At 37.3% G+C, this 15414-nt stretch overlaps 2 protein-coding genes across 2 annotated transcripts; one reads left to right on the top strand and one right to left on the bottom strand.

The window, feature by feature from the left end:
- The first annotated feature begins 36 nt into the window (after positions 1–36).
- Positions 37–5032, top strand: LOC117232771. Its single transcript, XM_033492394.1, has 5 exons — positions 37–1640; positions 2005–2130; positions 2190–2345; positions 2609–3085; positions 3723–5032. Exons 1-5 carry the CDS (start codon positions 282–284, stop codon positions 4068–4070), a joined length of 2466 nt encoding a protein of 821 aa, XP_033348285.1. The 5' UTR covers positions 37–281; the 3' UTR covers positions 4071–5032.
- Positions 5033–5662: 630 nt separating this feature from the next.
- LOC117232776 (14-3-3 protein epsilon) lies at positions 5663–14185 on the bottom strand. The gene is made up of 4 exons (XM_033492413.1): positions 13891–14185; positions 10744–11050; positions 8794–9137; positions 5663–8068 (listed from the first exon to the last, which is right to left on the bottom strand). The coding sequence occupies exons 1-4, from the start codon at positions 13952–13954 to the stop codon at positions 8013–8015; spliced, it is 771 nt and encodes a 256-aa protein (XP_033348304.1). The 5' UTR covers positions 13955–14185; the 3' UTR covers positions 5663–8012.
- Between the last annotated feature and the right edge of the window lie 1229 nt (positions 14186–15414).

The following is a 15414-nucleotide window of genomic DNA, read 5'->3' as shown; positions in this document are numbered from 1 at the left end:
AAATTACCTATTATACTATTTCTTCTATTAGAATCAAAACAAATATAAATAGATAACCTTTAGTACAATGTCATTAGTGTATCAAATAAATAGAACAGTTTCATACTCGTTCGGTAGATCAACGAAAGCAGTTTAAAAATTCGTGATCCATATCGTGCAAATCAACTTCTCAAAAAAGTCTGCGTGAACTTACTTTCAAAATGTTGATACCTTCTTGACTAATCATTCATGAGCCCTTGGACTCGCATAAACATCAAACAGCAGTTTAAGAGGAAACCACAATGACAAAGAGGAAAGCTTACAAACAATCTCGACGTAAGCAATATCTTCATCAATCCCAGGAAAGTTTATTACAAAAATCAGATACCTCTGACGAGGTCGATTGCGTGCAACACAAATGTACTCCATTCAAGAAAAGGTCGAGGTCCACTGAACGACTTTTGCATCAGAGATCCCCAGAATCTGTGCTCTTCGAATCCGATCAACCTGATTTGTCATGCTATGACGATTTAAGTCTAGAAATCGTGCCCACATTTCATGAAATAGAATTAGATCTAAATAAATTAGACAAAAATGAGAAAGAAAAAGAAGTTGAACAAAAGGGACCAGAACTGATCGAAATAAAACAGGTAAAAAATTTATTTAAGCAGAATATCGACAAGTCTACAGAAAAATGCTTTCCATTGGACAAAACTTTGTCAATGAACGATGAAATAAAATTAGAAATGAATGACTGCCAGTCTCTGCAGGAGGAAAAATCTTTTTCAAGGACTAGGCTCGACGTTTATAGTTGCAATAACCAACTTTGTTCCTCGAAATCGGCTTACAATTTTCCTTGCGACTATACATCAGAACTAATACCGCAATTTGCTAACTTTAATTCAGAATCAGAACCTCAAAATGGATACCACAATTTTTTTGATGAATTTCAAACTACAATCTCTGCTTGCGAGTCTGTGGGTCGATATGAAGAAAAATGGGACGGACGGGATCGAGATACGAGATATGAAATAGTAAATGAGAAGAACTCGCAGAATTCGGCTGGAAAAAAATTTATTAGTAATTGGAACGAGTGTAGACGAATTCTTTCCAATTTACGGCACTTGAATAGTTTGAAGGTTCGAACGGCGAATCAAGAATTTTTTGGGAATCTTTTACCAAAATATAAGAAATGTGACGAAACAAGATTACTGCAGATGAGCCCATTTTCTTATAATACACCATCTTCGGAAGAAAATTCAAACGAACGAACGAATAAGCGTCCTTTTGTAGATGAAACTGACAAGATCGATAATAAAGTCGATGACATACGAGATTATAGGGAAGTAGAGAGTAATACGAGAGTTAGAGCTCATTCGTATACTCCGTGCAGTGGCTCTCCACCACCTGCCAAAAGATGTCGAACCACGCTGAAATTTGACGATGAAGAAGATATGGAGAGGTTAAAAAAACCTGTTGCTACTAACACGGTTACTAATTTATTACCAATGGAGAAAAAAAATGTTCAGAAACATCTTTGTTCTAAACCGACAATAACGAAGACGCCTTGGAGCGCTGACAGCTCTGAATCCCCCACCACTTTAATTTTGGATCTTCCGGCTGTGCCTAATTCTAATGGATGCAACAAATGTCTCAAAGATGTAATTTTTTTTATCACTGAATTACGAATTTTTATGATTTATGGAAAATTTAAAAATTCACGATACTGTATATATGCAAAATATGCAAAATATGCAAACTATGCAATACTATATCTAAGCTGTAAATATGCAGAAATATTTACAGCTTAGATATAGTAGGTATTTAGCAGTTGAAACAAATCTCTGACGAAGTTTTTTATTTTTATTTTCAACTTATGTTCATAAAAATATGAATTTGCATAAATATTCGTAACCTATTCATTACGTTGTTTTTTAAATTTCTTAAATTCCAATAGGTAGATACTTATGAATTGTTTATACATGAAAATGATAAAAAATATGATTGTAATGTAATCATTTGCAGCCCACATGCGCCAGCTTCCATGGAAACAAAAAGTTTCAAAGATTTCGTTCAGCCAAGAAACCCATCGCTAAAATCGTTCTGTTCTGCGTCTGGATGATAAAAAGAATAACGGCTGTGTTGAAAGAGGCAAGTGTGCTTACGTAATAAGCAATCTATATCTATCATCTGGTTAACAATTATTTCAGAGTTACGAAAACTTCAAAGCCGCTACAACATCAACATCGACGAGGCGGCAAATGGAGGAGCTCAGTCAAATCATGATAAAGTTACGCTCGGAGAACGAGCAGATGATCAACACATTCCTGGACAAAGTTACTCGTTTGTCTGACCAAATTACCCAGGTACATTATCCATTATTATTACGACAACTATTTATAACTCAAATCTATCTCGATACAAAAAAATGTTATCGAGCAAAATGTTAAAAGGCTTTAACAATACAAAATAGAGTATACAGTATCATAGCGGTGAGAAACGTTTATACGTTCCTCCTTAAAACGAAAAATTGAAAAGAGTATAAATAGCTACCCTTCATTTGCAATTCTCCGCATTCTACGACAGCCGCGTATTAAATCAGCCTTATTAGCATATCTTTTTATCGTAGGTGCGTGCAAGCAACGTAAGTGTCATCGGTGCTTTAACCGCAGAGGTTAGCGGCATGCAAGACATCATCAAGAAGTTGGCCAGTGGTAACGAAACTTTGATACAGGAACTACAAAGATTGCAGCAAGCGTTGGAAGATACGCGAACAAAATCTCCAAAGAAATCTCCGTCGCCTCCACCACCGATACCATCAGTTTCACTATCATCTACCCCGTTTGCTGTTTTTCCTCCACCTCCTCCACCTCCCCCACCTCCCCCGCCACCTCCAGCACCTCCTTTGCCATTTCTGCCTCCACCAGCTCCTGCACTTCCGCCAGCACAGCTGCCGGCGCAGCCGATTACACCGATCACCCCGAACAACGGCAGAAGCGTCAGGATGCCCTCGAGAAAGTGCTCAACACCGCTGTTTAATAGGCCAGCTATAACCGTCGAGGATTTGCTGAAGGTGACCCTAAAAAAAGCACCGCAGAACGTTAAGGTAAATCCGAGAATTGTTACACGCCGCTTCGTTAATTGGAGTATATGAACAAGTGGTGTGGAGAACTCTGTCCTTTCGAAGCTAGACCTTGCTATAGTTCGGAGGATTAGTCGGCTTTCAGTTAGAAAAGTCGCTTAAGTTGTCCTGACAGAATTACCGTTCTTTATCTTTCGAGAATTGGGTTTTACGTATTTGATCGTAGATTATTGTTGGTTAATATCCGAGAAAAGTTGCGCTCAGTAGCGGATAAAAGAAAAATTAAGTATAAATGATGCAAAAAATACCATAACTGTATAAAAGAGAATTGTATTTTAGAGTAGCGAATATATGTTCGCTTGGATGTTCGTTGAAGTATTTTAAATACTCCGGTAGATCTAACCACTCGTTAAAGCGGCACAATTTTCAGTCTAGTTAATTGTTTCTCGACCCTCGTTGCTATTCGACCGGACACTCGAGGGGTTATTTAAAAATCCCAAGGTGATCTTTACATGTTTGAAAAATAAAACGCGGATTTTCTCGAGAGATCTCCACGCAATTATACATCCCCCAGATATTGCAAGAAACTAATTATACAAAAATAATACAAAATACATTTGTCAAAAACTTAGAATATACGAAGGATAAATTTTAATTTCAGGAGAACAGAAGAAACACAATACCAGGACCAAAGGGGCCAGTGGTTTCCTTGGACATGCTACGTAGCGTAAAATTAAAATCTGCCAGGCGCAGAACGAGCGATCAGATGTCAAGATCGCCGAGGAGCGGACGAATAATTAAAACGCGAACAGCACCGAGTCTCAGCTTGTCTCCGATCATGAAGGGCACAGATAACTCGTTGAGTCGAATTCTGAAGCAGGTGGATATTAATAAACGACCACGACGTCTGTTGACGAACTCGTCGAGTTTTCGCGAGAACATTATCGGAAAAGATAATCAGTCGCAGAAAGTGGAAGCCAGTGGTGGTTCGCGATCGATGATTGTGTAAGCGCGTTATAGTTGATAATCGTGGATTAAAGGAATCTCGCGCGGTCAATGCAAAAGATATGTATACAATATTAGGAAATTAAATTATTCCGTGATTAAGTAATCGATATACAACAGATTGGGTCACCTAATATATAAAGAATATGTTTGTTTGTGATATCAGAGGATTTAATGTATGCCGAGTGTTCTCTTATAGCATCGTAACTTCACAAAAATGTAGAACATAAGACGATGGTATTTTACAGCGTGTAATTAAGATAGTTGTATTCCACACCCTGTAATAATGCCTGTCTCTAATTGCTATCAGCATTGGATTCGTTTATATATATATATGTATATTTTTTTTATGTATTAAATTATGATTCTGTGACGTTCATTAGAATTGTTATTGAAGATCCTGGTTTCAGGTGACTCCCTCTGAACCGATGACACATGACGCGATACAGACAATATTTTATATATTTAATTATAACTTTTAACAGTGACGCGTATGTTGATATTTAGTAATATATATTAATAAAGATCCGAAGAAACGATTAGAGAGTTGTAATTACTTTATTTGTAGCTTTCACGTGTGTGTGTGGTTTTACAGAAAAAGGTCGTATCCGGTGTAATCGCATTGATTGTAATAATAGTTAGTAGTAGTAATAGTACAGAGCGTGAGAACGCATACGAATCCGAAAAAAGAAACGACAGATTTAGTTCTCCTCCAAATGACGATAAATTTCGATATCCAGGTCTAATTATTCGCTCTCGTGAACTGGGTTAGCGACAAGATGGAATGATCCGAAGATAATTATAAGAAGAAATAGAAAGAGATACACAACTAATGTTTAGAATACAGAGATAAGAGCAAATATATTACATCTAGAAAGATGGAACAATAGATGTGTAATGTGGTATGTGTTATTTCCTTTTTACCGTCTTTCTCTTCCGTGTTTTTTCTTTTTTTATAAAAATTGACTAAGCACGCACAACGATAATGAATAAAGGATAAAAGCGGTCTCAATCGATACACCGATCATCTATTATTCGTCCCTAATAATCCTACAGTGAAATTCAGGTGGTATCAATGCCTACCTACGATTTTATTTTATTTTAGCCGAGAACACTACATTTACGTTTTTTGTTTTTTTATTAATTTCATTATGAATCACACGCTACATCGTCGACGATAATAATAATGTTATCGCGTTTGGCTACTCATCTTGTTTTTAATCCATCGTGTAAGCAAGTAATTGGATGAGGTATCTCACAGTTTATCGTCGTTTGGAATTCAATTTATGCCACATTCAACTGCCACTGACAAGTTTTCTTTACTGTACCTTAAAATTTTGCTTTTTCTTTTTTTTTTTTTCTTTTTCAAAGATTTATCGCTCGTACGCGTGGTATGTTATGCACGTATTACGTATATTTTACGTAAACTATATATATATAATATATATTATATGCAATTCTTATCCAATGATTCCGATATTTTCTTTGCTCCTCCACTGTTCTTTATTCTTCCCTTCTTACGGTTCCATTACCTTTCATGGCGTGTTTCTCACACGATTATCAAAATTACTTTCGGGATGGTAATTTCTTTTTTGCTTTTTATTCCACGATACGCTCTAAACTGTTCGTTTCTCTCCACATTATCGCTTGAACGATTCGCGTCGATTAAATTCTTGTTCCTTTTTTTTTTTTCTTTCAATACCTTAATTTTATGATCTTAAGATTACTCGCATATACTTACTTACGGTGCCGTTGATATTACTTTGAGTTATTCTTTGTAACGTTACTTTATAACATGATTATCAATTTGTATCGTGTTATTAATACCTAAATACAGGGGCACGATGTACACCAAAAAATTTCTAGGCAGAGTTCTCGATTTTTCATTTTTCATTTAGCGCGTTCCCTTCGGCTTCTGTTTCTCTCTTCAGGTATACACCTCGCTTTTTTGCTGCACGCTTACACGAACGTCATCGACATTTTCTCGATCGCGAGAGAAAACTGCACGAATTGAAGGTTTTTTTCTACATGTAACACAGTGACGGTCAGAAACATATTTGTTACGACTGAGATATGCAAGCACGCAACTTTGCACATGTAACTTCTTTGCATGTTTGAATCATCAAGCAAGACGTTACTATTCTTGAACACAGAAACATTGCACTTAAAGGATCGTTTTACAACGCTGACATAACAAATTTTCGACCGACACTATTTACCTTGACAAACAAATAATTCTACTGTTGTATCGCTAAGCTTACCTCGATTAAGATGCGCAAACAAATTCTTCGCGTAAAGACTAATGAAGTCCGTCTAACGTTTTATCATTGGAATGTTTCCCGGCTGTTTTTTTAATATATATATTTCTTTTTCTCGTAAGCGAAAATCGACGGAATGGTTCATCGATAAAAAGGTGAATGGACGCACGGCTAAGATCAACTAAGATACAGTGGAATCGAGGACAGTGATAATAGCAAAAGTGAGCGCGGGTGAAGAACGAGTCGGGATACAATCGTTTATTCTGTAATTCGTTATACCACAGTGATCGTTATAGTTTACAGAGGGGGGCGTATGAAAAAGTACAACCACAATTACAGACTAGCTAGATAGCTACTTGTTTCCTGCTATTTCCTGTCTGTGAAACGTAATTTGCCCATTCTTTCTCTTCTTCGTGTTAAAAATTCATTTACCGTGATTTCTTTGTTTTCAACCCTCCTCTCGACGACCAGAGTGCTCTTTCGTCGTGATGGAGTACGACTGATCGGAGTATGAAAGAGCACGTCGAGAATAGTGTACATTTTACTTCTCACTCACAATTAAAAGAATTTGTTCTCGATTTTAACATGAAATTTGATTCTGCGAAAGCCAGACTTAAGACAGACTGATGTTATTGCGTTTTGTTAAGTACGTCGCTTTCGCGGTAAGCGCATGTTCTTAAATCATATTTAAAAGTGACTACACGAGAGAACCCATGCTCGAAATCTATATGGTGTATGAAATTACTTGGTTTGCAAACCGGGACACTTCGTCGGAAGTACATTCATAATATCTTATACAGAAAGCAGAGATGAAGGCGCGTGGTTCTATTTTGACTGTTTTCTTAGCCAACACATCGATCAACCACGTATCTCCAACTCTGGAGGAGACGCGTTTATCCCTTAGATAAACAGATGATTTACACTCGATTTACACGCATACATTAATAATAACGTTATTTATTATAGTATGCGAGAGTAATGATGCGCGCAGTAAAAAAGCGGGGAAGAGGACGAGGAGGAGATTGGGGATGGGTGAAAACAAACGAACACAATATGCACTTAGATCGACGTCGAGCCATTAACATGTTTCGTTATTGGTGAAACGTTATGGGTGAGGGATAATGCTATTCGTTCTCACTCACTGAAACCAACAAAAAATGAGAGTTTATTCCGACTGGGTTAGCGCATATTCTTCTCTCTTTTTGTTTCTTTCATTTCGTGTTCTTCTTCTTTGTTGTTTTGTTTAATTAATATGGATGAATATATGCGCATAACGTCAGTCGGCGCCAACTCAACATTCTCGACATCGTCCACTGAAAAAGACAGCATTTTTGTTTTCTTCTCAATACGTAAAGAAGGCAAAGAATAGTGCCACTCTAAATGCTCTTGCAGTCTCCCTATTTACCGCAGAGTGTACGTCCTTTTTTACGTTGTTACTTTTCTGCGCGCTCCTTAATTCAATGTGTGTATGTTATTTCGAATGATTTTTTTTCTTTTTTGTTTGTATTTTTTTTGGAGTAACCGTACGTGCGTGCTTAGGGTCACGCAATGGCTAAACATCTCCCCTTCCCACCCCGAACTGCCACCTGCTGAATTGTTTTCTTTTGCTTACAAGTTATTAAGAGTTTTTTGCTTTCTTGTGTTTTTTCAGTTTTATATGCGCAAGATAACACTCACTACAGTTAGAGTTACGATACGTCCTGATCTTCCACATCTTGCAACTGCTCCTTCTGTTCGCCCTCCCCTGCGCAACATAAGAAGAAAATTCGTTAATAAACACATTCCACTTCAATCACGATAAAATATTGGTTGTATAACCCAGTAGGGTAGGGTCGGCTCAACTACTAATCAAAAACTGGGTGTGAGTTATTTTGACCCTAATCTGCTAATTGTAGGATCTAAATGGTTAAGGAGAAAGAAGGAGAAGGATCGATCGGGTTGCTCACCAGGTGACTTTATAATGCAAGGGCGTATTGGACAGGATATGCCTGAATTCAAACGTTGGTGGAAACAGCCGCAGCCTCGTTTTCGCGATCAGCCTCGAACTCTAAATCACAGACTAATCATTCTAATACCCCATCACCCATACACATATGATTTCAATAATTAAATTAAATGCCATAATACAGAGTCATTTGCGATCAATGGATTAGTAACGTAATACAAAATTTGGAGCTTCTAAAGAAGCTTTACCATCCCAATATCATCTTTTCTTCAAGCGTCGAAGCTTTCAATCGCATTACTTTTATATCATTCTGCATAAAATATAAATTTTATCATGAAATAAATCAACCTACTCTTCCTACACGAGTCTGTTGTTTTATGAAAAATCTAATATAACGAGAAGATTTTATCGCGCTGCTGCAATACATATTATTGATCGTGCGACGTCGCTTCTACAGTCTGGTGTAGTGGTGGTGAACATTTTAAACGCAACGAGCGATTTTTTTCACGAAAAGATATACTAACCGTCTCCTTGCATATCCGACGTCCAGAGAGTAAGATTGTCCCTGAGAAGCTGCATGATGAGGGTAGAATCTTTGTAACTCTCCTCGGACAACGTGTCTAGTTCCGCGATCGCGTCGTCAAAGGCAGCTTTCGCGAGACGACACGCTCTGTCGGGACTATTGAGGATCTCATAATAGAACACGGAGAAGTTGAGCGCCAATCCTAAGCGGATGGGATGAGTCGGTGGAAGGTCGGTCATAGCGGTGTCGCTCGCCGCTTTGTAAGCGACCAGAGAGTTCTCTGCCGCTTCCTTCCTGTCGTTGCCGACGGCGAACTCAGCAAGGTAACGGTGATAATCGCCCTTCCTACAAAAACAAAAGAGTGGAAATTTGAACCTGGTCAACTTTTATTATAAAAAAATTAAAAATTAAATATCAAGACGACAGTAGATGCACATTTTCTATCTTTTTATACAAGTTTTGTACAAAAAGAATTTTGAAACAATTCAGTTATGTTGTCAATTAATTCTATTTTATCAAAATTATATCTTTATATGGTCTTGCAGGTACGCGTGGGATTTTTCATTTACTTCAAAATTTCCAAAATAGTGTTTGTCTTAATAATTATACCTTTCGCTTCTAAAAAATATTGCCAACTTATCAGCTATTTTTAACAGATTTACGTCTTTGAATAGACAATAGCTTGTTTCCATCTTCAGTTGTATCATATTAAAATCCTCCAGTTTAATTCTAAAGTTATATTAAAATTAGAAAATCAACAAAAATTACTTATTACATTTAGCTCCTGTGGTTTCCATATATATATATATATATATATATATATATATATATATGGAATATATATATCGATATATATATATATATCGTGCTAATCTTCAGTTATAATCTGTTACTAGAATACATAGAGCATAATTTCTTAAAAGATTATGATCTCGTAAAAATGTCTCAGCCTTGTTAAGAATTTCCTTCGCTAGTTTCTTTCATTCATGCCCGGCATATTTTATACAACATACATGTATGTTATTAATATTCATTGTAACATTAAGTTTAATGAGCTGCGGCGTAGATGTTCGTAAAAGTACTGATTATTTGTAATTAAATCGTGCGAATCACGCACAATACATACGGATGGTGAAATCGACGAGCTAATTTCAAATATTAGATAAAAGATTTCCAAGAGACTACTGTACACAAATATTCTTTACTGTTAATACAGTAAAATCAAATCTCTAGCTTATTCATAAGCCATAGTCGTTAAATAACGAGTATCGTACCGTCATTTAATTATCGAAACAGTAGCTGAAAGTTTTAGAAAATAATATACCTCAAAAATCAGTGACCGAAACGGAAAGTTCTTCCGTGTTGCTTGTTACTTCTTAATTTAAACTGCCTCGCTCTCCAGAATCTTGAATGCTATCTTAAAAAACTAACTCTCTTTTTGACTTTACAATATAACTCCAACGATTTCACAATCGATGACATTCAACATACAAATTAATTCGAATGTTCTGGTCAATACTCCTTTGGCCTTAATTCAATTTGATACATATATTAGGTCGTCCGAAAAGTTTCTTTCGTTTTATAAGGAAATAATGGATGCGTAACATTTTTCGTTTTATATTATTTTATCGAATTACGTATGATTCGTTTTGTTCTATCAAAATAAAGATCACAACGTTCGACAAATTAGGTTTCATGTTTGTATAAAGATGCATCGTTGTAAAAGACGTGTCTGTAAAAGAAAGACGCTTTTCGAACAACCTAACATATATATAGTAATTGTTTCGTAATAGCACGTGTAACATACCTCTAATTATATAATTAAAACACGAGGAACTTTAAATTTTTCAATATATGTCTCTTGAAAACTAAGAAAATGTTAGATAGAACATTCTTGTAAGAATACAAAGCAAAAATGGAATCCCCGGTTTAAGGTCAGCAGTTTTCTTACATTTTGTAATAGAAGACTTTCGACTCTCCAGTAGACGCACATGGGAGCAGATGTTTGTCCAAAACTCCGAGGATATCAGCGCAGATGTCTTTCAGTTCTTTTTCGACCTGAGATCGGTACTGGCGGATCATCTCCAGCTTTCTCTCGGCGCCTTTGTTCTCCTCCTTTTGTTCAATGCTAGATATTATTCTCCAAGACGCCCTTCTCGCACCGATCACATTTTTGTAGGCGACAGAAAGGAGATTCCTCTCCTCGACGGTCAGCTCCACGTCCAGCGAGGCAACCTTCTTCATCGCCTCGACCATTTCTGCAAAATCACGCCGGCGTCACCGTCGACGAAAGTGTAGTTAAATTGAAATTTTTAAAATTTCTAAGGAATAAAGGGCAAGCAACAGTAATAAATATAAAAAATGAGAAAGAATTGTAGATAAGATAAGAAATTAATATAGATAAGATAAACATCTTTTTTAAACTAATATTTTACAAATAGATTTCAAAAGATATTTTTTCAAATAATAATGTTTTGTTGAAGTGATGAAAATTAAGATGAAAGAATGTATGTTCGATGTTTTGATAAAGGTATCGAACTTATCGAGGTACGCTACATGCAATCATGGGAAATTAATGAATCGGAAATGATTTATTGATTATTAATAAGTGGTTACCCTGTGTGTAAATATATTATTAGTTTCATCTGAGATATTAGAGAGGCTCTGCGCGAGAAAGAGGATAAAGTGGCGCACAAGCATATATTAACCTGCTGCCCCTTGAACTTTGCAAGGAAGTTGGTTAGCATTATGTATTTATTATCTATAGATACATAATGTTCGAGAATAATGATATCGATCTGGGTACACGTACTTTTGTCTGCGTCTCATTATTCACATCACTTGCAGAAAATAAGTCTGATTAACGATACGTTTACATTGTCATCTATCATTTGAAAAGTGGACATCAACTTTGATACGTCAATGCGTTGTTGCATCTTATATTCAAGCGACATTAAAATCTGTGGTTCCGCGATAGGATCGATAGCTGGTTGTAAAAGTTATTACGGGAGCGTGCAATAAGCGGAGAACTGATTAAAGACGATGATGGACACGGGCTCCTACTTCCGGAATACAAAATACAATTCAAAATCTCTCAAATTCTTTACGATAACTCTATTCATAAAAAAAAAGAAAAGAAACGGATGCCCTTAGAATAATCAATTATTATCATTGAAGTAACATAATTCATCGACCATTAAATGTATAAATATTTGAATTACAGAGAAGATTAATCTATATCCTCTCTTTATTATCGGCCGGCTAAGATCAACAGAGGTTTCATGATGACATTTATGAGAAGAGATCAGGCTCAAGTTCATGATGGTTCCGGACGGCAAGAATTACTGTGAACATGGTATACCCGGTGACGGAGGTGTACAGAAACGTAGGATAGCTAGTACAGATCAATACTTTCCTTCTGCTATGGCCCCTCTTTTCCCCCACTCTGCCCGCATATCTCACCCCTTCCCGTTCTCACCCTCCACTCGTAATCTCGCCCGTCGTCCTTTCCTCTCCCTTCTCTATCCCCCTCCGGTGTCTTGCTCTCGCTCAACCCTCAAATTTGCCCACCGCCCTTCCTTCTCCTCATCCCGGGAGAATCGCAATAGCTCCGCTCCCTTCTACCCTGTCATTCTTCACGCTTAGCGGCCGTTTCAACCAGGGATCTTCTACATGCCAGTATTTCTACCCTTTAATATGCCTGTCTCGATTAACGTGCTCACGCGGTGACGAAAACAGCGAAATTATGAAAAGCAGCTTCACAGAATAAATGAAAACGCTATTCCCTTTGTCCGCGTCGTTAACTCGTTCCTTTCTTCATTTTCAACCTTAAAAAGGTGTAACATGGTTTCTAGTAATTTTTAGTTTACTAAAGTAGAATATATAGGATGAGTTTAGGTATGAGATTGCTAGAATGTGTATCTATGAAGAATTTATTGGAAGGATTTTCTTTAGTTATCGAAAAAAAAATGTTACAATTCACTAGCAGACACATTCGGATACGTTTGTTCTTAAAATGAAATTAGTTTACAAGAAATATGAGAAACCAAATGGTTGCAAGAAATTTATATGTAGATACATTGTACTTCCGCAAAATGTCAAACGCGTGTGCTTGATTTGCAGGCTCGATAACATCCCACGAGACAAAGCGGTATTTAGTAAAATACATCTAGGGAGAAATGCAAAACGAGAGAGGTTTGTAAAACGAAGAGATTTGACGGTTCCCCCTACCGCAACTACCGCAACGAGTGACCCCACTACGAGTTGCTTTCGCCAGAAGCGATGTAAAAATTTCTACAATCGAAATTATTACCTTACTGCGTAGATACTACGTAATAAGAAATGATACACGAGAAAATTAAATATAGAGGAAAAGCTACGAGGCTACAATTTTCTGAAGGTGTTATCGTCGATTCCATAGATCGGTCGGTCGATCGACTAAATGATTTCTCTCGGCTTTCAAGGCCAAATGCCACGAGCAGAGCACGCGTTACTACGTGTCTAAGGAGTAACCCGGCAGCGATTGGTAAGTATCGTGCCGTGTCTATGCGTCATACACGTCGGTGAAGGACCGACTTGTCTCGTTATCTTGCGAGGGACCCCGTAAAGTAATGAACACAGCACGCCTAGCAACGCTGTCTCGGCGTTAGCTAACTTGTTTCGACGAAACCAATATAACCCAAAAACGACGAAACTTTTTTCATGCCTTCTTGCTCGATCCTTCGAAAGAGCTCTGGATAACTTGAGTATCTTGACAGATTCTAACAAGCCTCAAACTCAGTGACAGAGAATCTAAGAACAAACCTACCCTTTAATAAAAAAAAAACACCGGTTACGAACCGGCAACTTGGCCAACACCGTGTATGGATTAGTCATATTTGACGTTTCACAGGTTTTTGACAGATCCAATGAGACATGATCCCAGTTCGAGGTTCTCGATTCTCAGAAGAGGATCGTTACATATCCGATGAAATCGTACGGCAGGCACGTCACGAGGGCGGTGCTACCTCCTTTCTCTTTGTGGCAGTGCTTTGTGGTCGATTTCGTGGATTTCATTTTGGCGCAGGCCGGGTCCTTTTCCCGGAAAATATGTACTCACCGTCGTAGCGTTCCGCTTGCTCAGCCAATTTCGCTTTATAAACGTTGTCCTCCCGTTCCGACATCTTGGATGCTCGTGGATTTCACGGGTAGACGAAAGGTTTCAGGGAAATCGCACCAAATACTCGTTTCACCGAAATACGTACACCTCGTCGTACAGCCACTCGCAAGCTCACTGACCAAGATGGCGGCGCCCGCCAACAATCGAAAGCAGTTCCCACTTCGCGCAGCCTCTGCAGACGCTCCACTCGCCATGCGCTCTCGACGTGTATTACTACGCGTGACGTCATCCGATTACTGACGCCGCGCGCATGTCGGTTCAATTCACTGAATATCCGGTAAAACTGTAGAAACAAAAATATCGGCGTATCTATCAGACCGTTTTCCTCTTAATTACGATAAGCGAGGAATTCTTAATATATATTTCATTCATACGTCATAAAATCGATGACGTCTTGGTCTTATCGGAATAGGGAACTAGATGCGAAAAACGCGGAATAAAAGAGAAATTCTTTAACAAATACTTCGACCTTTTCCATCATACACGTTTCCATTTTTTTATTTAAAGTAATTTCAGTAATAAGCTCTTCTCATGTTTTACGAAAATTGATTTTATTTTTTATAACGGAAGTATAATAAAGGTCATGGATGTTAATGATTTCGCGCGCGTCAGAATGAAAAGCAAACTATAAAACGAAGCAGAATAACATTCCAATGTATTCCATTATAGCATGCGAGATATCAAACGACGGCTTTTGGTAATGGTAGGTAAATGGACCGATCGTTGGATAGTAATGAAATATTCAATGATAGATATTACCCGTTCAAGATCGTATTTAATTTGTTACAATAAGTCAATACAATTTGTTTGATGGAACAAAAAGAAAACTACAGTTATTTATCGTATAAATAATTGCACCATATCCTTTTTTGTGCGACCAACGGGTATTACATAGGAGATGCCAAAAGGCAATTATGTGAATGCTACGAAGATATTTTCTCGATTTTTTGTAGCGAAGCATTTTGTATTTATCGTTCCACACGAATAGCTAATGTACAAGCACTATATAATTCAAACATCTGTTCTATCCGTCTTATTGTATTTTCTTTAAATTATTTATTTTTATAGTTAATTTGTATTTATATGTATACAGATATATCCGATTATAATCAACTATTAAAATTATAATACAGCCAAATACTTAATTATAACAATCATTGTAGACATTGGTTGCAAGCTAGATGTTCCGTTGAATGCGATCCTATACAGACTGAAATATATAGTTGTCAATATACAAATACTATGAACGGAACAACTGTATGATGTGCTCATAAGAGGGATATACAATGGGTTTTATTAATTATCATATGTACATACGAGCATACATACATACATGCACACATACGTACGTACGTACATACACACATACACACATACATACATACAGACAAACATACATACATACATACGTACGTACGTACGTACACAATCGCTCGCGCAGTTTGTACCTGTGTATGGATGTGT

Source organism: Bombus vosnesenskii, unplaced genomic scaffold (genome assembly GCF_011952255.1).
Source record: "Bombus vosnesenskii isolate JDL3184/JDL3185 unplaced genomic scaffold, Bvos_JDL3184-5_v1.1 scf7180000013293, whole genome shotgun sequence".
In the NCBI taxonomy this organism is placed as follows: Eukaryota; Metazoa; Arthropoda; class Insecta; order Hymenoptera; family Apidae; genus Bombus; species Bombus vosnesenskii.
This window is presented reverse-complemented; position numbering and strand designations above follow the sequence as displayed.